Source organism: Rhinoderma darwinii, chromosome 5 (genome assembly GCF_050947455.1).
Source record: "Rhinoderma darwinii isolate aRhiDar2 chromosome 5, aRhiDar2.hap1, whole genome shotgun sequence".
In the NCBI taxonomy this organism is placed as follows: Eukaryota; Metazoa; Chordata; class Amphibia; order Anura; family Rhinodermatidae; genus Rhinoderma; species Rhinoderma darwinii.
Genome location: NC_134691.1, coordinates 281,047,653 through 281,073,477, shown reverse-complemented (window position 1 = coordinate 281,073,477; position 25,825 = coordinate 281,047,653). Strand labels below are relative to the sequence as shown.

The 25,825-nt window shown below is 43.7% G+C and overlaps 1 protein-coding gene across 2 annotated transcripts in view; it reads left to right on the top strand.

Moving 5' to 3' along the window:
* The first annotated feature begins 22,211 nt into the window (after positions 1 to 22,211).
* LOC142651931 (ubiquitin-conjugating enzyme E2 E2) overlaps positions 22,212 to 25,825 on the top strand; it is a 200,020-nt gene continuing 196,406 nt past the window's right edge. Inside the window, exon 1 of one of the 2 annotated variants that reach the window (XM_075827207.1) lies at positions 22,212 to 22,236. Coding sequence is in view for 1 of the 2 variants with exons in the window: in XM_075827206.1 (XP_075683321.1) it covers positions 23,354 to 23,401 (48 nt within the window). In the remaining variant the exon portion in view is untranslated. Of the gene's footprint in view, positions 22,237 to 23,315; positions 23,402 to 25,825 lie in introns of those variants that run through there. The other variant, XM_075827206.1, reaches the window with a different exon arrangement.

Sequence of the window (25,825 nt, the reverse complement as noted above, 5' to 3'; positions counted from 1 at the left end):
AGAAGTGATTGTATTGTGCAAATGCTGCAAAACATAAAAACACCTATATACATATGGTATCGCCGTAATCGTATGGACCCGCAGAATAAAGTCAAATTGTCATTTATAGCGCATTATGAACGCCGTAAGAAATAAAGTATTTAAAACGCCAAAATCACTGTTTTTGGCCATCAAGGCTCTAAATAAAATGTAATAAAAAGTGATAAGAAAGTTGCATATACCAAAAAAAGGTACCAATAATAACTACAGCTCGTCCTGCCAAAAATAAGCCCTCACACCGCTCAATTCATGGAAAAATAAAAAAGTTATGGCGTTTGGAAGGCGGGGAGTGAAAATCTAAAATGGAAAAGCAGAAAAGAAGTCCCCACATGTGGGGTATTGTCGTACTCGGGAGAGATTGCGTTACAAATTTAGGGTGACTTTTTCTCCTTTATCCCTTGTGAAAATGAAAAAAGTCAACATTTTAGTGGACAAAAATGTTTATATTTATTTTCACTGCCTAATTCTACTAAATTCTGCAAAAGACCTCTGTGATATAAATGCTTACTATACCCCTAAAAAAATTCCTTGAGGGGTGTAGTTTCCCAAATGGGGTCACTTTTGGGGAATTTCTACTGTTTTGACACTACAAGACCTCTTGAAACCCGACATGGTGCCTAAAATACAATCTAAAAATAATCAGGCCGCAAAATCCACTAGGTGCTCCTTTGCTTCTGAGGCCGGTGTTTCGGTCCATTAGGGCACTTGGGCCACATGTGGAATATTCCTAAAAACTGCAGGACCTGGGCAATAAATATTGAGTTGTCTTTCTCTGGTAAAACCTTCTGTGTTACACAACTTTTTTTATTACTAATGAATTTCGGCAAAAAAAAGAGAAATTTGTAAATTTCCCCTCTACTTTGCTTTATTTCCTGTGAAACGCCTAAAGGGTTAAAATACTTTCTGAATGCTGTTTTGAATACTTTGAGGGGTGCAATTTTTAAAATGGGGTGATTTACTGGAGGATTCTAATATATAAGGCCCTCAAAACCACTTCAGAACTGAACTTGCCCCTGTAAAAATAGCCTTTTGAAATTTTCTTGAAAATGTGAGAAATTGCTGCTAAAGTTCTAAGCCTTGTAATGTCCTAGAAAAATAAAAGGATGTTCAAAAAACGATGCAAATATAAAGTACACATATGGGAAATGGTAACTAGTGACTATTTTGTGTGGTATTACTATCTGTTTTACAAGCAGATACATTTAAATTTAGAAAAATGCACATTTTCTCTAAATTTTGGTGTTTTTCACGAATAAATATTGAATTTATCTACCAAATTTTTCAAATATCATAAGGTACAATATGTCACAAGAAAACAATCTCAGAATCCCTTGAATAGGTAAAAGCATTCTGGAGTTATTACCACATAAAGTGACACGTCAGATTTTAAAAAATCGGCTGTGCCACAAGGCCAAAACAGGCTAAGTCCTAAAGGGGTTAATAACTTTAAGTGTGATTTGTGTTGGTAATAAACCTATCTTTACTATACACATGTGTCATGAATCACTGCGTATACACACACACACACACACACACACACACACACACACACACACACACACACACACTTAGTAACAAGGCAAATAGATAGAGGTATACAAGGAAAAAGGTAGGGGAACTAGGCATAACCCTACTGACCCTAATAAAAGGAGGTAGTAATAGTGGGTGACACGAGTCAGTGAACCCCATTAAATACGAGCTGTATAATCCTCCCATAGTGCCTACCCACACTATAATGCCCTTATAGTGCCTCACCATACAGTATAATGCCCCCATAGTGTACCTCACACACAGTATAATGCCCCCATAAGACCCCCACAAAGTTTAATGCCGCCATAGTGCCCCACATCCAGTATAATGCCACAATAGTGCCTTCCACACAGTGTCATGCCCCATAGTACCTTCCCACACAGTATAATGTCCCCATTGTGCCCACCCACACAGTATAATGCCCCCATAGTGCCTCCTAAAAATATTAAAATAAATACTCGCCTAGCCCAATTCTCACGATGAATGTAGGAGATCCTTCTGAAAGTCTTCTCTGGTCGGTGCTGTGTGTGGTTCTGTGCAGGCAGACATGATGATGTCACTACACCCCACACTTGTGCCAAGCCGCTCACGGCAGGTGTCATATAGCGAGTGGTGGAAAAGGGAGCTGACGACTCCATACTCCACAATTGTATTAAACTGTATCTGTTTTTGAGGACGCAGATAGAGTTGAAACCAGGATATACCGCCAGCCTCCCGAGACAGCGGGACATCGCCCAAAATCCAGGACTGTCCTGCTGGATCCGGGATGGTTGGGAGGCATTCTAATAGAATTTATCCTAATATCAGTGTAAGGGTACATTCCCACTTAGCGACGTCTGCATGCGGCTGAAACCCTGCTCACTTGCGGTGGCCAATGGATGTACAATTCGGATGGTAATCGTACGGCCATTGCCACCGCAAGTGAGAGGGGCATTGGCCGCATTTGGATATCGCTTCATGGGACTGTACCCTACCAGTCATTGCAAAAGAAAAAATTATAATCACTACAGGCACCTGTAGACGTATACTAGATGTAGCGCGTCTTGAATTTTGGGGGTCTTTTTCTATCCCTCTACATGTCTTTTGAAAAGACATATATTCTCTCTCCATGCCTGCTGAATGGTCAGGCTTGCTTTACCTAGTGCAGTGGTCGGGCTGTGCTCAGTATACTGAGCCAATCAGATGTTTTTCCATCATTGCTGCTTCTCTCACAGCGTCAGCATGCAGTCTCTAGGGCACGCAGAGAAACTGCAGTGAGACTGCGGAGACTACAGTTACATCCCACTCCTCCCTATCTACTATTTCCTTTAGGCTCTAGACCAGGGGTGGCAAACTCAAGACACTTGTGTAAGAAGTGACACATGTGAAAAATTTCCTGGCACACTGCATCATTAGGGGCCAGGAGAGTAGATTGTACAATGGTGGTGCCGATGAATGAAATCCAGTGTGCAACTGCACCAACTGCTCTTTTCCTCCCGCTGTCCAGCAGACCACAGTTACAGTAATTACATTCTTCCATGCATAAGCTGCACCCCTCAAGGTGTTTTTTTCATTATCATTGTTGGTGGTGGGGAGTCCTGTGGGTGTCACTGTCACGAGGGCCTGTGGCTTTCACAGTTCTGAGGAATTTGTAAGAGTCACTGTTTGGGTATGTTCACACGCAGTATTTTCAGACGTAATTCGGCCGTTTTACACCACGAATTACGCCTGAAAAAACGGCTCCATTACGCATACAAACATCTGCCCATTGCTTGCAATGGGTTTTACGGTGTTCTGTACCTACGAGGTGTAATTTTACACGTCGCTATCAAAATACGGCGCGTAAAAAGACGCCCGCGAAAAAGAAGTGCATGTCACTTCTTTGCACGTTTTTGGGGCCGTTTTTCATTGACTCCATTGAAAAACAGATCCAATAACGTCCGTAAAATACGCAGCGAAAAACACGAGTTGCTATAAAAACGTCTGAAAATCAGGAGCTGTTTTCGCCTTAAAACAGCTCCGTATTTTCAGATGTTTTTGGTCACTGCGTATGAACATACCGTTATGATGGTGTACTGTGGCTTTCACAGTTCGAGGAACACATAGCTGTCACTGTAATGAGGGTCCTGTGGCTGGCACTGTAATGAGGGTCCAGAAGCTATCACTGTTCTGCGGGTATTATAGCTGTCACTGGGACATGTAACGGATTTGTTGACGTTTTTCTGTTTAGATTTGCAGGCGGAAGAACCGCAGCGGAATGTTGTTGCAGGCTAATTGATGAGATTTTAAAAAATCTCATTCAGATTCTGCTGAACATTTTCTAAACGGAAATCAGAACATGCTCCTGTATTTCAAATGTAGAAAAGGTGAAATCTGCAGCAAAATCTGCATGTAAATGCTGTGTGAACGCTGCGGATACCCTGCAGAGATTATGTAACAAATTCGCTATGTGTTAGGGTATGTTCACATGCTTAGCAAAAAACGTCTGAAAATACGGAGCTGTTTTCAAGGGAAAACAGCTCCAGATTTTCAGAAGTTTTTTAAGCCACTCGAGATTTTCGCTGCGTTTTTCGCTGCGTTTTTTTCAATAGAGTCAATGAAAAACAACTCCAAAAACGTTCCAAGAAGTGTATTGCACTTCTTTTTCGCGGCCATTTTTTTACGCGCATGTTTTTTAAAACAGCCGCGTAAAAAAAACGGCCCATCGGAACAGAACGCCGTTTTTCTTATTGAAATCAATGGGCAGATGTTTGGAGGCGTTCTGCTTCCGATTTTTCAGCCGTTTTTCGGGCGTTTACAGGCCGAAAAGCGGCCGAAAATAGGCCGTGTGAACATACCCTCAGAATACCCTAAGGCCTCATTCACACGACAGGTTTTCCCGGCCGGGTGCCGGCCGTTCATAAATTGGCCGGCACCCGGCTGCATTAGGAATAATAGACCCCTGATGGGGCTATTCACACGACCGATTTTTTGACGGCCGGGAAAACCGGCCGTCAAAAATAGGACATGCTCTATTTTCACCCGGGTACCCGGCCGCCCGGCTCCCATAGAAGTCTATGGGGCCGGGTAATACACGGCCATCACCGGAATGTGTCCCGAGTGATGGCCGGGTTTTCCGTGGCTTGCGCTCTGTCTCCTCCTCCTCACAGCGCAGAGTGCATGTGAGGAGGAGGAGTTGATGCCATTCGGACGAATGGCTACGCTGTACACTGTGTGGCAGGGCCGGGGTGTACAGCAGGTGGAAGGGAGCGCAGCGCTGGCTCCCTTCCCCTGCTTGTTTTAAAAGCGCCCTGGCCCGGCGACACCTTCGATGGCGCCGCTAGCAGCAGCAGCTGCTGCTGCTGCGGCTGCTACTACTGTAGCGACGCCACTATAGCAGAGCGGGGAGGTATCTCCCTATGTATCTATGTGCTAGCCCCACTTTAGCTCCTTGAAGGAGCGGAATCCCCGTGTTTTCGGGGATTCCGCTCCTGGACAGAGCGCTTGATGTCTCTGTCCATATCTGGGCAGTGACATCAGGGGAAACTCCTGAAGTGGAATCCCCGAACACATGGGGATTCCCCTTCAGGAGTTGCCGCTGATGTCACTGTCCAGATCTGCCCGGCCCGGAACGGATGCATAACTTTATGCAAACCGGCCAGGCAAAATGGCCGACTTTACCGGCCGGCACTCGGGCTCGGGTGAGACCCGGTCGTGTGAATCCCGCCTTAGGCTGGGTTCACACATGTATTTTTTGCCGCAAACCAGGTCAAAAACATATGCTTTGCTGAGATTTAAAGGACAAAAAAAGAACGCATTTTGACCATGACGTGTGAACTCAGCCTTAGGGCTTATTTACACGAAAGTGATATACGTCCGTGCAACGCGCGTGATTTTCACGCGTGTCGTACGGACCTACGTTAGTCTATTGGGCCGTGCAGACAGTCCGTGATTTTTGCGCAATGTGAGTCCGTTGTGTAAAACTTGAAGTCAATGGGTGCGTGAAAATCACGCATGCCACACGGAAGCACTTCCGTGGGACGGGCGTGATTCGCGCAACAGCTGTCAAACTATGAATGTAAACAGAAAAGCACCGAGTGCTTTTCTGTTCACAAAAAAATACAAACGGAGTGTCATCATGATGGCGGCTGCGCGAAAATCACGTAGCCGCGCATCATACGGGGCTGACACACAGAGCTGTTAAGTGCCTTTTGCAAACGCAAAACGCTGCGTCTTTTGCGTGCGCAAAACGCACACGCTCGTGTAAATCCGGCCTTAGAAGGATCCTCTTGCTGTCACAGTTAGGCTTTGTTCACACAAGGCAGATTTTTTTAATCCAATTCTAGAACTGGATCCAGGAGAGGAGACATTTTAAGACCTTCCAATATATATCTACTTGTCATCTCCGGGTCAATTCTAATTAACAGTACCCATGAACGAAACTCTCCAGGTTTCATACGGATGCCACGACAATTGTATTGCCCATCATGTCAGGTCAAGCGGGAGATCACAACTGGAGGTACACTCTAAAATGGTTTTACAGAACTTTAATATTGATGGCCTATACTTAGGCCTTATTCATACGAGTATATAATATGTTCGTGTGCTGTCCGTTAAAAAAAACAGACAGAACACGGACCTATGCAATTCAATAGGGCTATTCACACATCCATTGTTTTTCACGCAGCGTGTGTCCGATGCGTGAAACTCAATGCATGTCCTATTTTGGTCCGTTTTTGCGTACCAAGTCAACCATTGAAGTCACTGGCTGCGTGAAAAACACGGACAGCACACGGACGATATCTGTGTGCTGTTCGTGTTTTTCACGCACCAGTTGCTACAGAAATTATGAGAAGAAAAACAAAAAACAGGAACACTGATGTCACATGAAAAGCACACTGATACCACACGGAACAGAAATGCATGAAAAACGGTCCGTTTTTTTATGGACACAAAGCAGATATGCTCATCTGAATAAGGTTAGGATATGATAATTAGGATAGGCCATTAATATTTGACTGTGGGGCCTGACTCACAGCACTCGTGCCAATCAGATGACTAATGGGGACACAGTGCCATACATATGGTTGTGGTTATGCCTGGTACTGCATATTTCATTTGAATTGCACTAAGCTAAAGTACCAAGCATAGACTGAAACCGTATGTACAGCTCTGTGCTAGGGTTGGGAGATTAACCCCTTCAGGACCCAGCCAATGTGTTACTTTATGTGGTAATAACGTTGGAATTCTTTTACCTATCCAAGCGATTCTGAGATTGTTTTCTCGTGACATGTTGTACTTTATGTTAGTGAAAAAATTTTGTCGATAATTTTGGTATTTATTTCTGAAAAACACCACAATTTAGAAAATATTTGCAAAAATTAGCATTTTTCTAAATTTAAACGTATCTGCTTGTAAAAAAGATAGTAATACCACACAAAATAGTTACTAGTTAACATTTCCCATATGTCTACTTCATGTTTGCATCATTTTTTGAACGTCCTTTTATTTTTCTAGGACGTTACAAGGCTTAGAACTTTAGCAGCAATGTCTCATATTTTAAAGAAAATTTCAAAAGGCTATTTCTTCAGGGACCAGTTCAGTTCTGAGGTGGCTTTGAGGGCCTTATATATTCGAAAATGCACATAAGTCACCTCATTTTGAAAACTGCACCTCTCATGGTATTCGAATCAGCATTTACAAAGTGTTTTAACCCTTTAGGCGTTTCACAGGAATTAAAGCAAAGTAGAGGTGAAATTTACTAATTTTATTTTTTTTGCCAAAATTCATTTCTAATACATTTTTTTTTGCAACACAGAAGGTTTTACCAGAGAAATGCAACTCAATATTTATTGCCCAGATTCTGCAGTTTTTAGAATTATCCCACATGTGGTCCTAGTGCCCTAATGGACCGAAACACCGGCCTCAGAAGCAAAGGAGCACCTAGTGGATTTTGGGCCTCCTTTTTTTTAGAATATATTTTAGGCACCTTGTCAGGTTTGAAGAGGTCTTGTGGTGCCAAAACAGTGGAAACACCCCAAAAGTTACCCCATTTTGGAAACTACACCCCTCAAGGAATTTATCTAGGTGTATAGTTAGCATTTTGACAGCACAGGTTTTTTGCTAAATTTATCAGAATTAGTCTGTAAAAATTAAAATCTACTTTTTTCTGAAAAAACATAGAAATTTTTAATATTTACAAGAGATAATAAAGAAAATGCACCCCAACATATGTAAAGCAATGTCTCCCGATTACGGCAATATCCCATATGTGGTAATAAACTGCTGATTGGACCCACAGCAAGGCTCAGAAGGGAAGGAGCGCCATTTGGATTTTGGAGCACGGATTTTGCTGGATTGGTTTTCAGTTCCATGTCGCGTTTGCAACACCCTGGAGGGACCAAAACTGGGGAAACCCTCCAAAAGTGACCCCATTTTGGAAACTACACCTATCAAGGAATTTATCTAGGGGTATAGTTAGCATTTTGACCACACAGGTTTTTCGCTAAATATATTGGAATTAGTCTGTAAAAATGAAAATCAACTTTTTTTCTGAAAAAGCATAGAAATGTTAAATTTTTACAAGGAATAAAGGAAAAAAAAAACACAACATTTGTAAAGCATTTTCTCCTGATTACGGCAATACCCCATATGTGGTAATAAACTGATGATTGGACCCATAGCAGCGCTCAGAATAGAAGTAGCGCCATTTGGATTTTGGAGCACGGATTTTGCTGGATTGTTTTTCGGTGCCATGCAACGCCCTGGAGGGACCAAAACAGTGGAAGCCCCCCAAGTTACCCCATTTTGGAAACACCCCTCAAGGAATTTTTCTAGGGGTATAGTGAGAATTTAAACTCCACGGGTCTTTTGCAGAATTTACTAGAATTAGGCGGAGAAAATTAATATCACAATTTTTTTCCACTAAAATTTTGAATTTTCTCATTTTCACAAGGGATAAAGGAGAAATAAACAACCAATTTTTGTAAATCTATTTCTCCCGGGTACGGAAATACCCCACATGTGGTCATACATTTTTTTCATTAGAAATGAATTAACCCTTTCAGGACTGATCTATTTTTTGCTTTCTTTTTTTTGTTTTTCACTACCCGCCTTCCAAGAGCCATAACTTTTTTCTTTTTCCGTCAGTAGAGCGGTGTGAGAGCTTATTTCTTGTGGGAGGAATTGTAGTTTCTATTGATACCATTTAAAGTGCCATAAAAAGTACTGGGAAACTGAAAAAAAAATAGGAAAATATAGGAAAAAAATCTGGGGTTTGGGGTTTTCGTTTTTACAGTTTTTTCGCCGTGCGGTAAAAACGAAAACTACAGCGATTTTGGCGGTTTAAATTATTTACGTTTTTTTACGGTGTTCACTGTGCGAGTTAAATAATGGTATATTGTAATAGTTCGGCCTTTTACGGACGTAGCGATATCAATTCTTCTTATTTTTTTACATTACTTTTGAAGAAAAATGGGAAAAGGTTGTTTTTTTTAAGTTTAAACATTTTTCCTTTCTCACTACTAATAACTTTAATTCTTCTACACATTTTATTAGTCCCCTTAGGGGACTTGTAATAGCGATAATTGGATCCGCGGGTACAATATGCTGCAATACTAATGTATTGCAGTGTATTGTTATTTTTACAGACTCCTGTAACAGCGCGATCGCTGTTCCTGTCCGTTAGTCCCGGGTGTCAGCTGTAATAAACAGCCGACACCCGCAGCGTATAGAGTGGGCTCAGCACGTGAGCCCGCTCCATACATCACCCCCGCACCATGACGTGCTATTAAGTAATAGTGCTCAAAGTCTTTAATGCACAGCGGATGGTGTGAATATTGCAATTTTCCACTGATATGCCATTTTAGTGCATAATATGTCGTGCCCAGTATGTGTCCCTGAAGACAAATACCTCATAAAGCGTTAAGCGGGTTCTCCCAGGTATGGCGATGCCATATATGTGGGCACAAACTGCAGTTTGGGCACGCTGCAGGGCTCAGAAGGGAGGGACGCCATTTTGTTTTGGAGCGCAGATTTTGCCTGGTAGTTTTTCTGTTTTGGGTTTCGCTGGTATTTCAGTTTATAATGCGGGGGGGGGGGCATATGTAATCTGTGCAGAGAACATCAGGGCATAATAAGAGGGTATAAAAATGCGGTAAATAAATAATAATTCATAGATATGTGCCCGGTGTCGCACTGATAAATGGCGCCTGATCTTATCCGCTTTTAGAAAACACTGCACATTTTGCATCGCCATATTCTGAGAGCCAGAACTTCTTTATTTTTTCACCACCGGAGCTGTGTGAGGGCTTATTTGTTGCGAGACAATCTGTACTTTTCATTGGTACCATTTTGGGGTACATGCGATTTTTGGGATCACTTTTTATTACATTTTTTTGCAAGCCGGGTGACCAAAAACAAGCAATTCTGACAATGTTTTTTCGTTTATTTTTTGCGCGTTCACCGTGCACTATAAATGACCATTATATTTTATTCTGCGGGTCCATACGATTACGGCGATACCATATGTATATAGGGTTTTTTTTATGTTTTGCAGCGCTTGCGCAATAAAATCACTTTTTTATAAAATAATTTATTTTCTGTGTCACCATATTCTGAGAGCCGTAACTTTTTTATTTTTGAGTCAAAAAAGCTGTGTAAGGGCTTGTTTTTTGCGGGACGGGTTGTAGTTTTTATCTGTATTATTTTCGGGTACATGCGACTTTTTGATCACTTTTTATTCTCTATTTTGGGAGTGGTGGTGACCAAAAAAATAGCGATTCTAGTGTCGTTTTTATTGATTTTTTTGAGGGTGTTCATCGTGCGGGAAAAATAACATTATCGTTTGATAGTTGGGGTCGTTACGAACGCGGTGATACCAGATATGTGTTCCTATAATGAAAGACTTATTATAGGAAAAAAATGCAGTGTTTGTTTATATAACATAACTTTTATTTTTACACTTTTTTTAAAACATTTTTATTATCTTTTTTTTACTTTTTTCACTTGTCCCACTAGGGGACACTTAGACTTGCAGCTTTGATCGCTGCTAGAGTACATTACACTACACACGTAGTGTAATGTACTCTAACTGTCATTGTAACATGACAGTCACACTGACAGGAAGCCTCGGAGGACCGGCCGGAGGCTGCTCCTCCGAGGCTTCCGTACATGGCAACCCGGAGGTCATTGTCTGACCTCCGATTGCCGTGACAAGCATCGGTAGCCCCCATGATCACTTCGTGGGGGCTGCCGATGTGCTTCAAACCACTTAAATGCGGCGACGGCAATCCGTCGCTGCATTTATGGGGTTAATTGCCAAAATCAGCGGCGATGGTCCGCTGACCGGCAAGACTGGAGTGTCAGCTGTCGGGGACAGCTGACCTCCTGATTCCCGGACACTGTTAGGACAGTGTGTGCCGGGAACTACTCCGCAATAGTACGTCTGGATGCGGGAACTAAGCCCTCTGCAGGACGTACTATTGCGGAGCAGCGCGTGAAGAGGTTAATCAAGTTAATTTGATTAATTTGCCCTCAAGGCCTCTGAATCGATTCCCTAGTGACTCCCAGTATACCCCTGTAGATAGCGCCACTGTAGCTCCCTCTAGGAGTGTAATCCACGGCCAGAGCATTGCCAACGCACTGCCTGGGGATTACGTTCCTAGAGGGAGTCCCTGACATCTCTGTCCAAATATGGACAGTAATGTCAGTGGCTCCCTCTAATTGCAGAATCCCTTGCCACAGCGTCGGCAACCTCTGGCTGGGGATTCTGCTCCAGGAGGAGCCCTTGTCGTCACTGTCCATATATGTACAGTGATTTCAGGGTCTCCCTCTAGAAGCGGAGTCATCGGCCAGAGCATTGCAAGATTTCTTACCGGCGACTGCTGTCTTGGGAAAGCCCTTGACGTTACTGTCCATAAATGGACAGTGACGTCATGGCCTACTCCTGGAGCACAATCCCCAAACAGAGCGTTGCCGACTCGCTGGCAGGTAATTCCATTCTTAGAGGGAGCCCCTGACGTCACTGTCCATATATGGACAGAGACGTCAGAGACTCCCTCTAGGAGCGGAATCCCTAGCCAGAGCATCGGCAACGCTCTGGCCGGGGATTCCGCTCCTAGAGGAAGCTACAGTGGCGCTATCTATACGGGGTGTGGCACTATCTACATGAGCACTGTAGCACTCTATGGGGGTGTCACACTATCTAAATGGGAACTGTGTGAAGCACTATCTACATGGGCACTGTGGCACTTTATATGTGGGCACTGTGGCACTATCTACAGTGGGCACTGTGGCACTATCTACAGTGGGCTCTGTGGCACTATGTGGTCACTGGTACTGTCTATGTGGGCACTATCTACAGGTGGCACCGTGGCATTATCTACAGGGACATTGCATCACAATCTACATGAGCACTGTGGTGTTTTCAGGGGGTTGGGACAAAAAATACCCTGACAAATGTAAGCTTTTTTTAATGGCCATGAAAAACGGATGGCAAATGGATGACAAACAGCCAATAAAAAACGGACAGATGGACTGGAAATGGATGAAAATTTAGAGACACACTGATGCAAAACGGCACAGTGACTTCCGATCCCAATATACGTGAACATGTTAAAAAAAAAAAAAAGTTCTGACTTACCGATAAAACTCCCGGCTTCTTCCTCCAGTCTGACCTCCCGGGATGACAATTCAGTCCAAGTGACAGCTGCAGCCAATCACAAGCCAAACACAGGCTGCAGCGGTCACATGGACTGCCGCGTTATCCAGGTAGGTGGGGCCAGATGTCAAGAGAGGTGCGTCACCAAGGACGCGTCACCAAGGATGCGTCACCAAGGCAACGGCCGGGAAGTTCTCGGTAAGTACGAACCTCTTTTTTTAAAACAGGTTACTCGATATGGTGATCGGAATTCACTGTCGAGGGTGCTGAAAGAGTTACTGCCGATCAGTTAACTCTTTCAGCACCATGGACAGTGACTGACGTCGACTAGCCTCATCTCTATGATGGCGGCTGCGCGAAAATCACGCAGCCACGCATCATACACTGATGACACACGAAGCTGTCAAGTGCCTTTTGCGCACGCAAAATGCTGCGTTTTTTTGCGTGCGCAAAACGAACACGCTCGTGTAAATCAGGCCTTAGACTGCTGTCGTCTGCAATGTCAGAGACAGGCAGAGAGGGATGTAAGTGCACACTATGCATAATTGATTATAGATTCTGTTAGGGTATGTGCACGCACAAACTCAAAAACGTCTGAAAATACGGAGCTGTTTTCAAGGGAAAACAGCTCCTGATTTTCAGACGTTTTTTAAGCCACTCGCGTTTTTCGCTGCGTTTTTTACGGCCGTTTTTGGAGCTGGTTTTATATATAGTCTATGGAAAAACGGCTGAAGAAGTCAGATGAACTTCTTTTTCGCGGCCGTTTTTTTACGTGAAAAAGGCACGTAAAAATACGGCCTGTTGGAACAGAATGCCGTTTTCCCATTGCAATCATTGGGCAGATGTTTGGAGGCGTTCTGCTTCCGATTTTTCATACCCTAAACATGTTAGCAGAAGTTATAATCAATTAGATATACATTTTCCCAATTGTATTTCTGATAAAAAAAAAAGTATTTGCAAAGGTTAAGGGTATGTTCACACGCAGTGTATTCAGGCGTATTTCGGGGTGTTTACGCCTACAAACATCTGCCCAGTGAAATCAACAGGAAAAACAGCATTTAGTTCATATGGGGCGTCTTTTTAAGCTGCTGTTTTAAAAAACGGAGCGTAAAAAGACGCTCCGTAAAAAGAAGTAGCATGTCACTTCTTGAGGTGTTTTTTGGAGCTGATTTTACATTGAACACTATGAAAAACGCCTCAAAAAATGCCTCAAAAGAAGCCTCAAAAGAAGCTCCAAATAAAAAGAAGCTTCATTTTCAGCTTCAAAAACACCTGAAAATCAGAGGCTGTTTTCCCTGAAAACATCTCCGTAATTTTCAGCCGTTTTTGACTCAGCGTGTGAACATACCCTATAAGGGTATGTTCACACGCAGTAGCAAAATACATCTGAAATTACAGAGCTGTTTTCGCCTGAAAACAGCTCCTGATTTTCAGACGTTTTTTAACAACTCGCGTTTTTCGTGGCGTATTTTACGGACGTTATTGGAACTGTTTTTCAATGGAGTCAATGAAAAGCGGCTCCAAAAACGGCCCAAGAAGTGACATGCACTTCTTTGACGTGGGTGTCTTTTTACGTGCCGTCTTTTGACAGTGACGGGTAAAATTACACCTCGTGGGAACAGAACATCGCAAAACACATTGCAAGCAATGGGCACATGTTTGTAGGCGTAATGGAGCCGTTTTTCAGGCGGAATTCGAGGCGTAAAATGCCCGAATTACGTCTGAAAACAGTGCGTGTGAACATACCCTAAAAGTTGTGAAGTTACGTACAATTATTATAGTAATATATGTTAAGTTATTTATATAAAGAGAATTATTTATAAAATTATTTCTTGCCATTTTTTCAGTTTATTTAATAGTAATAAAAAAATCGAGATTCAAATCGAAAATCACCTAAAGGGTTGAAAAAAATCTAGATTATATTTTCTGGCAAAATCACCCAGCCCTACTCTGTACCTGGGTAAACAATGAAGGGGACCGCTGATGCCCCTTCATTCAGCCAGTGAAATATTATTACAGAATAGGATATAAAAAACATGGCTGCTTTCATCCAGAAACAGTGCCATACCTGTCCATTGGTTGTGTCTGATTTAGCAGCTGAGTTTCATTGAAGTGAATAGGAGTGAGCTGCAATACCATGCACAACCTATGGACAGGTGTAGCACAGTTTTTGGAAGAGAGCAGTCATGTTTTTCTAATCCAGTACAAGTAGGTGCATACTCGAAACGTGGTTAAAAATCCTACAGTAGAGTCACCTATGTAATCAATTCCAGCTTCTCTATATTACAAACATATTTAGTTATTTTAAATTACAGGTATCAGGATCCGGTTTATTTGGCTTAGGATTCCCACAAATGACTGTCCCTGAAGGTCTATATAGATTGCATTCACATGGTGCTTCCTAAGGCCTTATTCACGCGACCATGTTTGGTCCATGATATATGGACCACATGTCGGCCGTAATTCCCGGACCGAACACCGTGCAGGATGCCGGGCTCCTAGCATCATAGTTATGTGTGACGCTAGGTGTTCCTGCCTCCCGGTGGAACTACTGTCCTGTGCTGAAAACATGATTGCAGTAAGGGACAGTTTTCCCACAGCAAGGAAGTGATGCTCGTAGCGTTCCACCCTGCACTGTGTTCGATCTCGGAAATACTGCCGACATGCAGACCGTATATCACGGACCGAACACGGTCGTGTGAATTAGGCCAACGGGTAAGTTCAAATTAAGTGGTCCTAACCTGGTCGCGACGCATCCACCAACCGCGCCGGCACCACGTTTGTCGCGGCTGTCAACTAGCCTGTTACTGGCCGCGTGCTATGTTGGGTAAGATGGCCCTTTACCTGCAAAAATCGAGCGGTTATTATAATATATATACAATATATGGCTGCACGATTTTGCAGGTAAAGGGACGTTTTACCCGCAATATCGCACAGCTATTAACAGGCTAGCTGACAGCCGCGCCGAACATGGCGCCACCGAGGTAGTTGACTGTCAGGACCGTTTCGTTTGGACTTAGCCTTATATATCCTTGACAAAAACAGGAGCAGGTGTTCTTTATAGAGGGTTTTGCTACTTCTCTTCAATAATGCTTATACACCGTGTTCCAAATTATTACGCACATTGGATTTAAGTGTCATAAACATTTAATTATTAGTTTTTCAATTAAACTCATGGATGGTATTGTTTCTTAGGGCTTTTTGGATCATTGTAATCAATCTCAGACACCTGCGATAATTCGTTTGCCAGGTGTGCCCAATCAAAGGAACTACTTAAGAAGGGCGTTCCACATTATTAAGCAGGCCACAGGTTTCAAGCAATATGGGAAAGAAAAAGGATCTCTCTGCTGCAGAAAAGCGTGAAATAGTGCAATACCTTGGACAAGGTATGAAAACATTGGATATTTCAAGAAAACTTAAGCGTGATCATCGTACTGTGAAAAGATTTGTGGCTGATTCAGAGCACAGACGGATTCATTCAGATAAAGGAATAATGAGGAAGGTTTCTGCCAGACAAATTAATAGCATTTCAAAGCAGAAAACAGGTATTTGAAGCCGCTGGTGCCTCTGGAGTTCCGCGAAACTCAAGGTGTAGGATCCTCCAGAGGTTTGCAAGTGTGCATAAAGCCATTATTCGGCCACCTCTAAACAATGCTCACAAGCAGAAACGTTTGCAGTGGGCTCAGAAATACATGAAGACTAATTTTCAAACTGTGTTGTTTACTGATGAGTGCCGTGCAACCCTGGATGGTCCAGATGGATGGAGTAGTGGATGGTTGGGGAATGGCCACCATGTCCCAACAAGGCTGCGACGTCAGCAAGGAGGTGGCGGAGTCATGTTTTGGTCTGGAATCATGGGGAGAGAGCTGATAGGCCCCTTTAGGGTCCCTGACGGTGTGAAAATGACCTCTGCAAAGTACGTAGAGTTTATGACTGACCACTTTCTTCCGTGGTACAAAAAGAAGAACCGTGCCTTCCGTAGCAAAATTATCTTCATGCATGACAATGCACCATCTCATGCTGCAAAGAATACCTCTGTGTCATTGGCTGCTATGGGCATAAAAGGAGAGAAACTCATAGTGTGGCCCCCATGTTCCCCTGACCTCAACCCTATTGAGAACTTTTGGAGCATCCTCAAGCAAAATATCTATGAGGGTGGGAGGCAGTTCACATCAAAACAGAAGCTCTGGGAGGGTATTCTGACATCCTGCAAAGATATTCAAGCAGAAACTGTTCACATACTCACAAATTCAATGGATGCAAGAATTGTGAAGGTGATATCAAAGAAGGGGTCCTATATTAACATGGAACTTGGCCTGTTAAGTTTTTTTTTATTGAAAGAGCTTTTGATTTCTGTAAATATGACCTTCTGATGCTGCAAATTCAACAAATTACCATTTTAGTTCTCTTTACAACCTTTAAAATGTTTTGATCTCTGTTGTGCATAATAATTTGAAATAGTGCATTTTGAGTTTTTTTACTTCTAAAAAAAATCTGTTATCATTAGGAGATTTGTTCAATAAAATTTGCATTATACTCCAACGGTTGATGGCTTGAAGATTATACTGACTGTCATTTGCATCGACTATTTAGGAAAATCAGCGAAAAATAACATTTGCATAATAATTTGGAACGCGGTGTATGAAGTCCAAATAGGACTGTGTGAATGAAGCCATACACTGAGCGATGTTATGAGGCTGGGTTCACACACCCTATTTATGGACGTAATTCGGGCGTTTTAGCATTGAATTACGTCCGAAAATGCGGCTCAAAAGCGTTGGCAAACATCTGCCCATTCATTAGAATGGGTCTTACGATGTTCTGTGCCGACGGTCATTTTTTTTTACGCGCCGCTGTCAAAAGGCGGCGCGTAAAAAAGACGCCCGCGTCAAAGAAGTGCCTGTCACTTCTTCAGACGTAAATGGAGCTGTTTTCCATGGACTCCATAGAAAAACAGCTCCAATTACGTCCGTAATGGACGCAGCGAAAGACGCCTGCACATGCCATTACGGCTGAAATTACGGTGCTGTTTTCTCCTGAAAACAGCACCGTAATTTCAGCCGTAACAGACGCTGCCGTGTGAACATACCCTCAGGGCTTAAAATGTCAGGGGAAATAGCCCCAATACATATGTGTCCGCCCAAAAAAAAATGTGTGTATAGGAGACAGCATATCTATAGCACTACGACGCTATAAACTATGGATAGTATTAGATACAGTGGCTCAGCAGACAGTATCACACGATAGGATTAGATGCAGTGGCTCAGAAGGCAGTATCACACATGATAGGATTAGATACAGTGGCCCAGCAGACAGTATCACACATGATAGGATTAGATACAGTGGCTCAGCAGACAGTACCACACATGATAGGATTAGATACAGTGGCTCAGAAGGCAGTATCACACAAGATACGATTAGATACAGGGCCCAGCATACAGTATCACACAGGATTGGATTAGATACACAGCTCAGCAGACAGTATCACACATGATTGGATTAGATACAGGGCCCAGCTCGCTGACATTGCGGCTCCAGCGCTGGACCCAGGATAGGTAAGAATAATAATTTTGCTTCTTTATGTGTTACTGATTATTTTTGTGTGTTTGTGTTTTTTTTACAGGTTCGGTTGTTGGACTACGGATTCGAGGACTTCAATGACGGCGTTTTTTTTATTCTCAATAAAATGGTTAATGAGGGTTGTGTTTTTTTATTTCAATAAAATATTTTTTCTATGTGCTTGTATCTTTTTAAACTTTATTATCACCGCCTTAGTAATGGCCGCTGGCTGATTGACAACCTCCATTACTAAGGCGAGGCTTATTGTTAGCCAGTGCAGAGGCTACACTAACCCCCATTATTACCCCGATACCCACCGCCACCAGGAGTACTGGGAAGAGTCGGGTACGAACCAGTACCCGATCATCTGTAGTGACGGGCAGGCACCGGGGTGGCCGCAGTCTGGTAGTATTAAGCTGGGGAAGGCCAAAAACAGTGGCCCTTCCCACCCTTGTAATGCTGCCTGCTGCTGCTGTGTTGCATCTGGCTGGTTATGAAAATTGGGGGGGGGGACCCCACATCGTTCTTTCCAATTATTTTTTTATTTTTTTTAAATGACGTGGGGTCCCCCCCATTTTTCATAACCAGCCAGATACAATAAAGCAGCAGCAGCCTAGCATCACCAGGGTGGGAAGGGCCACTGTTTTTAGCCTTTCCCCTCCTGATAATACCAGCCTGCGGCCACCCCAGTGGCCGACCATCACTACAGATGGTCAGGTACTGGATCGTACCCGGCTCTTCCCAGCACCCCTGGTGGCGGTGGGTACCGGGGTAATAAAGGGGGTTAGTGTTCGCCTCTGTACCGGCGAACACTAAGCCCCGCCTTAGCAATGGACGCTGTCAATCAGCCGGCGGCCATTACTAAGGCTGGTAGTAATATAGTTTTAAAAAAAACACAAAGACATAGAAAAAATATTTTATTGAAATTAAAAAAAAAAACACACAGCCCTCATTAACCATTTTATTGATAATAAAAAAAAAGCTGTCATCGAAGTAGTCCTGGAATCCGCCGTAGTCCAACGACCGAACCTGTAAGAAAATACACAAAAAATGATTAGTAACACATGTGTTAGGCTTAGATATATAGGCCCATGTGTGATACTGTCTGTGGGACCCTGTATCTAAGCCTACCACAACGTAGGCTTAGATACAGGGTCCAGCAGACAGTAATCTTATACAGTATAAGATTACTGTGTGCTGGAGCCCTGTATCTAAACCTAACGTGTGGTAGGCTTAGATACAGGGCCCAGCAGACAGGATCACGCATGGACCATGTATCTAAGCCTACAGTGTGGTAGGCTTATATACAGGGCCCACCAGACAGGATCACACATGGGCCATGTATCTGAGCCTACCATGTGATTGGCTTAGATACAGGGCCCAGCAGACAGGATCACACATGGGCCATGTATCTAAGCCTACCATGTGATTGGCTTAGATACAGGGCCCAGCAGACAGGATCACACAATCTGTGATCCTGTCTCATGGGCCCCCTAAGCCTGCTACATCATAGGCTTAGGGGTTGTGCAGTCCCTAAACATTGATGGCCTATCCTCAGGATAGGCCATCAATAGCTGATGTGTCGCCCGGGACCCGCAAATCAGCTGTTTTGAAGGGGCCGCAGCACTCGTACGAGAGCTGCTTCCCCTTGATTTCACTACTCGCTCACACTGTGAATCGCCGACACCGATTCACAGTGTGACCGGAATGAAGTGACAGGAATGAAGGGGAGCAGCTCTCGTACGAGTGCTGTGGCCCCTTCAAAACAGCTGATTGGCGGGTCCCGGGAGTCGGACCCCGCCAGTCAGGGCTAAGCTTACCTTCCTCTTCGGCCACGGCGGGAGTTCTGTCGTCTCGATGCTGTGCGCGGCGCATAGCGCTGTGACGTCATGCGCTGCGCACAGCGCTTGACGTCAGGACCTCCGCTGCGATCCGGAACCAGGAAGGTAAGTAAAGTATGTTACTATAGTAACAGGGGCCCGCGGCCCGAGTTACTATAGTAACTTTTTATTGATGTGGTGCGGGGGGCCGTGGGCCCCCTGGCTTTGGGGCCCGGTCGCAATTGCGACCGCTGCGACCCCTATAGCTACGCCAGTGGTATAGAATGCATGCTTTCTTATGGGCCAATGCACACGACTGTGGTTTCCACGGTCTGGGCATTGCCCAAAGCTCGGACCGCAAAAAAAATAGGACATGTCATTATACGGTCCACAATTGCCGTCCAAGCTCAATGAAATTAATGCACATGTGTGGTCCATGATTGCGGATGGCCCCCTAATGACACCCTGTGGCCCATCCGTGCTGTAATCACGGACTGGACACACAGTTACGGCCGTGTGCAGAAGGTCTACCTAGAACACGTAAATGTTTCTCATTCCTCAGAAGTCACTGAGGCTGGGTTCACACCCTATTTACGGACGTAATTCGGGTGTTTTAACCTCGAATTACGTCCGAAAATACGGCTCCAATGCGCCGGCAAACATCTGCCCATTCATTTGAATGGGCTTTACGATGTTCTGTGCCGACGGTCATTTTTTTTCCGCGCCGCTGTCAAAAGATGGCGCGTAAAAAAGACTCCCACGTCAAAGAAGTGCCTGTCACTTCTTGGGACGTAATTGGAGCCGTTTTCCATTGACTCCATAGAAAAACAGCTACAATTACGTCCGTAATGGACACTGCGAAAAACGCCTACAACATGCCATTACGTCTGAAATTACGGTGCTGTTTTCTCCTGAAAACAGCTCCGTAATGTCATCCATAATTGTCGATATCGTGTGCACATACCCTGGCACTGACTGTTGTAAGGATCATTAAAGAGAAGATGTTTGACAAGAGTATATTTTTCTGCCATTCAACGGATCTTGGACGATGCCACTCCTGGTCTATGACAGAGAAAATAACCCAATAGTGCCAGAATATAGAGATTTCCCTCATCAGTGAAGGTGTTTTACAGGATAAGTATAGACAATTACAATTTTAGGTGGGTGGTCACTTACTTACAACTCATTAAAGGGGTTTTCTGGGATTTATAAATAAGCTTTAATATGCCTAAAACTGTAAAATAGTTTTAGGCAGGGTTTCCACGGGTCTGATACGTTGCGTAAAAATTGAGTTTGAGCTTGGTTCTGGGGCTGTATTTATGTACTGAGCTTGGTTCTGGGGATGGATATATGTACTGAGCTTGGTTCTGGGGCTGTATTTATGTACTGAGCTTGGTTCTCGGGATGAATATATGTACTGAGCTTTGTTCTGGGGCTGTATTTATGTAATGAGCCTTGTTCTGGTGCTGTATATATGTCAGAGCTGGGTTCTAGTGCTGTATTTATATACTGAGCTTGGTTGTGGTACTGTATATATGTACTGAGCCCGGTTCTGGTGCTGTGTATATATGTACTCAGCTCGGTTTTGAGGATGTATATATGTATTGAGTTTGGTTCTGGAGCTGTATATGTCAGAGCTTGGTTCTGGAGCTGTAATTATATAGGATATATTTATAATAACAAAATTGCAGGGCAGATACAATTGTTCTCAATTCATTGTATAGTTAATGGGAACCTGTCTGGTAGTTTTAACCGCTTGAACCGCCACCATGCGGTAATATATGACCTGACAATATTTCCAAATGTATATTTTTTTCAGATGCAGCAAAATCTTTAAAATCCACTTTTAAAACAGCGCACACTATATGCTAATTACTCATTAAAGGGTCATGGGGCGGTGCCGCTATCCTGAATGATACAACTTTTTCGGATGCACCATTGCCTTGTGGCACTATACACAAAGGGGGTGGGGCTGTGTGGCACTATACACAAGGGGGAGCTGTGTGGCACTATACACAAGGGGGAGCTGTGTGGCACTATACACAAGGGGGAGCTGTGTGGCACTATACACAAGGGGGAGCTGTGTGGCACTATACACAAGGGGGAGCGGTGTGGCACTATACACATGGGGGAGCTGTGTGGTACTATATACAAGGGGCTGTGTGGCAATCCACAGGGGTCTGTGTGTGGCACTATCTACTAAGGGGGGCTGTGCGGCACTATATACAAGGGAGTGGGCTGTGTGGCACTATATACAGTGGGAGCTGTATAGCGCTATATACGGGGGGCTTTATGGCGATATCTACAGGGGGGCTGTATGGCACCATCTACAAGGGGGAGGTGGGGGGACGCTATCTGCAAGTGGGGTGTGACACTGTCTATAGGCGGTGCTGTATAGCACTGTCTACAGGGGGGGCTGTATGGCACATTCTACAGGGGGCACTATCTATAATGAGGACTGCTTGTGACACCTGGGGGGCCCAGTGAAGTTTGCTGTGGGGCCCAGTCTTTCCTAGTTACGACCCTGCCCCCCTCTTCTCTGCGCGTAGTTCGGCCTCCCAAGATGACGTTGCTGGCCTTGTGACGCTGCAGCCTGTGATTGGCTGCAGCAGTCACATGGGATGATACTTCATCAGAGGAGGCCAGACTGCAGGAAGGAGAGCGTTCTGGGCAAGTATGATTTTTTTTTTCCTGAGTTGCGATTTTTGCGGTGGAATCACTGCGATTCCGCCGCAAAAGTCGCAGCACTTGACTTTCTGTTGCAGGTTTTGCATCCCCGTTGAATTCAATGGGGAAAACCCGCAACAGAAAATCAATGAAAATGCAGCATAAATTGACATGCTGCGGAATTAAATTCAATTTATGAACATTTACACTCCTTTTTTTCCACAGCGTGGGTATATGATTTTCAAAACTCATCCACTTTGCCGCTACTATAAATGATGCGGAATTTCCTCACAGAATTCCTCAGCCTTAGGCTCTGTTCAGATCAGTCGTCACGTGGCTACATTCAGCGTATGAGACGGGGGAAATATCCTGACATTTATGGCCTGATGCAAGCCACAGGATTTCTTATATAGTAAAAAAAAAGTATACCGACGTATACTGACTGTTTTGTCATCCATCGGGTCTATAGATCCGTTCAGCAAACACTGAATGTGCACATGAACATGGTGTGAACACAGCCTTAGGTATATTGATGAAAATTGTACAGTTTATTTTTTGTTTTTTGTACTGAACTTTCCCTAATAATGCGAGAGGAAAAAATGTGACAGAAAAAAATGCATGTAAAAATGGCATTGTATATTTGACATGATATTGTGAACCTGACGAATAAGGAACACTGATTACTGTGGGATTTTTCTTGAATATTAACATATATTGGGAGAGATTTATAAAAACTGCTGCAAAGGAAAAGTGGAGTAGTTGCCCATGATAACCAATCTGACTTCACCTCTCATTTTTACGTTTTTTTTGTAAAATGAAAGCAGCAACTGTATAGGTTGCCATGGGCAACTAATTAGTTAAGTGGGAAAACTCAAGCTCCATAAAGGTATAAATAAGGAATGCAACCAATTAAAGTTAACATTACTTCTTTTCATCCTTCAGCTTTCATACATATGTTCCACATACTAACTACTGAAATCCTATGTGCAGCACGAAGCTCCCGCTCAATTCAACAAGGCAGCCCTATTGTACACACGGCGCATGCGCCAGCAACTCTCGCGTCGCCAGTAATTACTGGAAAAACGAGACTTGCCTGCGCGTGCGCGGTTCGTTGCTGGGGATGCGCCGGGAAGTGTCGAGTCCCCAGCAGCGATCGGCGGTGAGCACGGTGAGTTCCCGAGAGGCGCTGGGACTTGTGGTTCCCAGCAGCCTAGGCAGCAGGACACAGCTATATACAGTTCTGTAGTGATATACTGTAACCTGCTGAGTGTATTGTCATTGGCTGGCAGTGTGTGATCCATCAATGTCTCGTTGGACGGATCCCCACATAACTGTGTACTGGATTCTGGGTAGTTCTAGTATGTGGACGATGATCCAGACTTCATGATCGCAAGTTGCATTGTGTGATTGCGTTATGTCTGCCGCTCTATCAGATGTACAATGATCCTGATCTCCCACCTTCATTAGGATTTGAGCTCGTCACAATAATATTGACGCTTCATTCCCGACAACTCTGATGTCTCAGTTTTACTATTTACTCATATAGATTGTTCATATGTAAATAGCTGTGTGATCACTTCTCTATTTTCTATTACTTTCTCCCTCGGAGATCACAATGACACTATTACCATCCTCTATGTTTTCCTCAGAGCTGCTGTGAACCTAGCACATTATCCTTCATTCCCATTTATTTATGTTGCAGACAATATTATGATGTAATCCAGTTTATTTGGCTCGGGATTCCCATAAACTGTCATCTCTGAAGGCCCATACAGGCTACGTTCACATGGAGCATCCTTATAATCCTTGCAGATCCCATGGAATAGAAGTAGCAAAACCCTCTATAAAGGAGCCTATATAAATCCCAAATACGGCTGTGTGAGTGTAGCCATACACCGAGCAATATTTTCTTAGCTTTTGTTTAGGAGCTGTCATTCACAAAAGATAGAAATGTGGGAAAATGTATTGACCTGGCGTAAACCCATTTATCGGTGGCCCTCTCTCTGATCATGTAATGGGCGTTATCGGTCATCTGTAACCTGTTCTCGTCCTCCCAATTTGGGTGTGTGAACCATAGGGTCTCAAGCAGGCAGGCCCTATGGCTCTTCACTATGTCCGCATTTATCAGAGCTGGTGCAAAGGAAATGTGAAGTAGTTGTCTTTGGCAGCCAATAAGATTGCTTCTTTCATATACAAAAGGGCCTCTAAAATGAGGGCTTGTACCTGATTGGTTTCTATGGGCAAAATACTTTTTTTGGTCACCAGTTTTGATAAATCTCCCCCTTGTCTCTTGAGAATGCCTCACATCTGATTAAATACGGCACATTATACATTTGCATAAAAATGGGGGCATATGGAGGTACATTGGGGCTCCATAGACTCTTATAGTTGCTGTATTACAGCTCTGTATGGCTTGGAGCTTGTAAGGAGCTGTAATATGGTTGTGAGCAGAAGAGTTTAGGTTTAAAAATAAGGATTAAAAAGACAATCTACTTTAGATAATTTTTATTGTTAAATATTCCGCATGATCCGTAAATATAAATGATCTTCGAGATCTTGCCAGATCAGTGATCACTTATGGGAAAGTCATTCTGGAAGGTCTCAAAATACATTGGCTGGAGAATAGCGTGAATGGTAGATGTAGAATAAATGAGTAACGTGGCAGCCCAGCCAGCCCCTTTATTCTCATAATGTGGAAACCAAAGGAAGTTGAATGCCTGAATGCTAAAAGATGCCCGGACAATATTTAAATCTCCCTTTCCAGAACAATTTTAAGCCTGCCCATGATCTTACCTGGAATGCCCGCTGTGCGTCCATCTGCATAAACCACGCACTTTGAGGTTCAAAAATGGGTCTTTTGGAAGGTTTGCATCTATAGGTGCTTTGATGCTCAGGATAGCGGGGCATGCTGATGGAACTATTATAAATCATATCTGTCGTGGCACCTGTAAAAATGGAAGCCATGATGCCAGTATGATTGGAGCCTTAGTCTGAATATAGGAGCATGTCATCCATGTGTGGTCCATATATTTAACGGACCAATGAATAGAGTGGCCCAGACTGATCCGCCAAAATGGACAGGAATAGAACCTGTTCTATAATTTGCGGAACGGACACATTGATCCGCATAAAAAAAAAAAGCGGAAGTGTGCTTGGTCCCATAGAAATTAATGGGTCAGCGTGCTATCCGTTAAAAAAAAAACAGCGCACTGAAGAATTTCACTGAAGTGTGCATGAGTTGTGGGTTCACTTCCCTGCAGTCACCTGTGCATTGACATACTATAGGATGCTTTTTATTGTAATATATAGTTTGCCTGTAGAGTACTGGCTGCAGGCATGAAGCAGTCTATATCCCACAGGGAAGCCCTATGTAACCTGACATTTCCATCACCCCACTGCTCCAGCTGAAGTAATGCCAATAATGTGTGTTTTCGGGCATGGTCTTGAGCACCTCCACGGCAGATGTATGTTTTAATTCCTTTTTTGCGGAGATCAGAACTATTTACCGCATCACATTTTAATTTCTTAAAATCGACACATTGCTCTTTCTGAAGATGTTCCAGGCTAATGGGGAAGTGGTTGTGATGCTTAC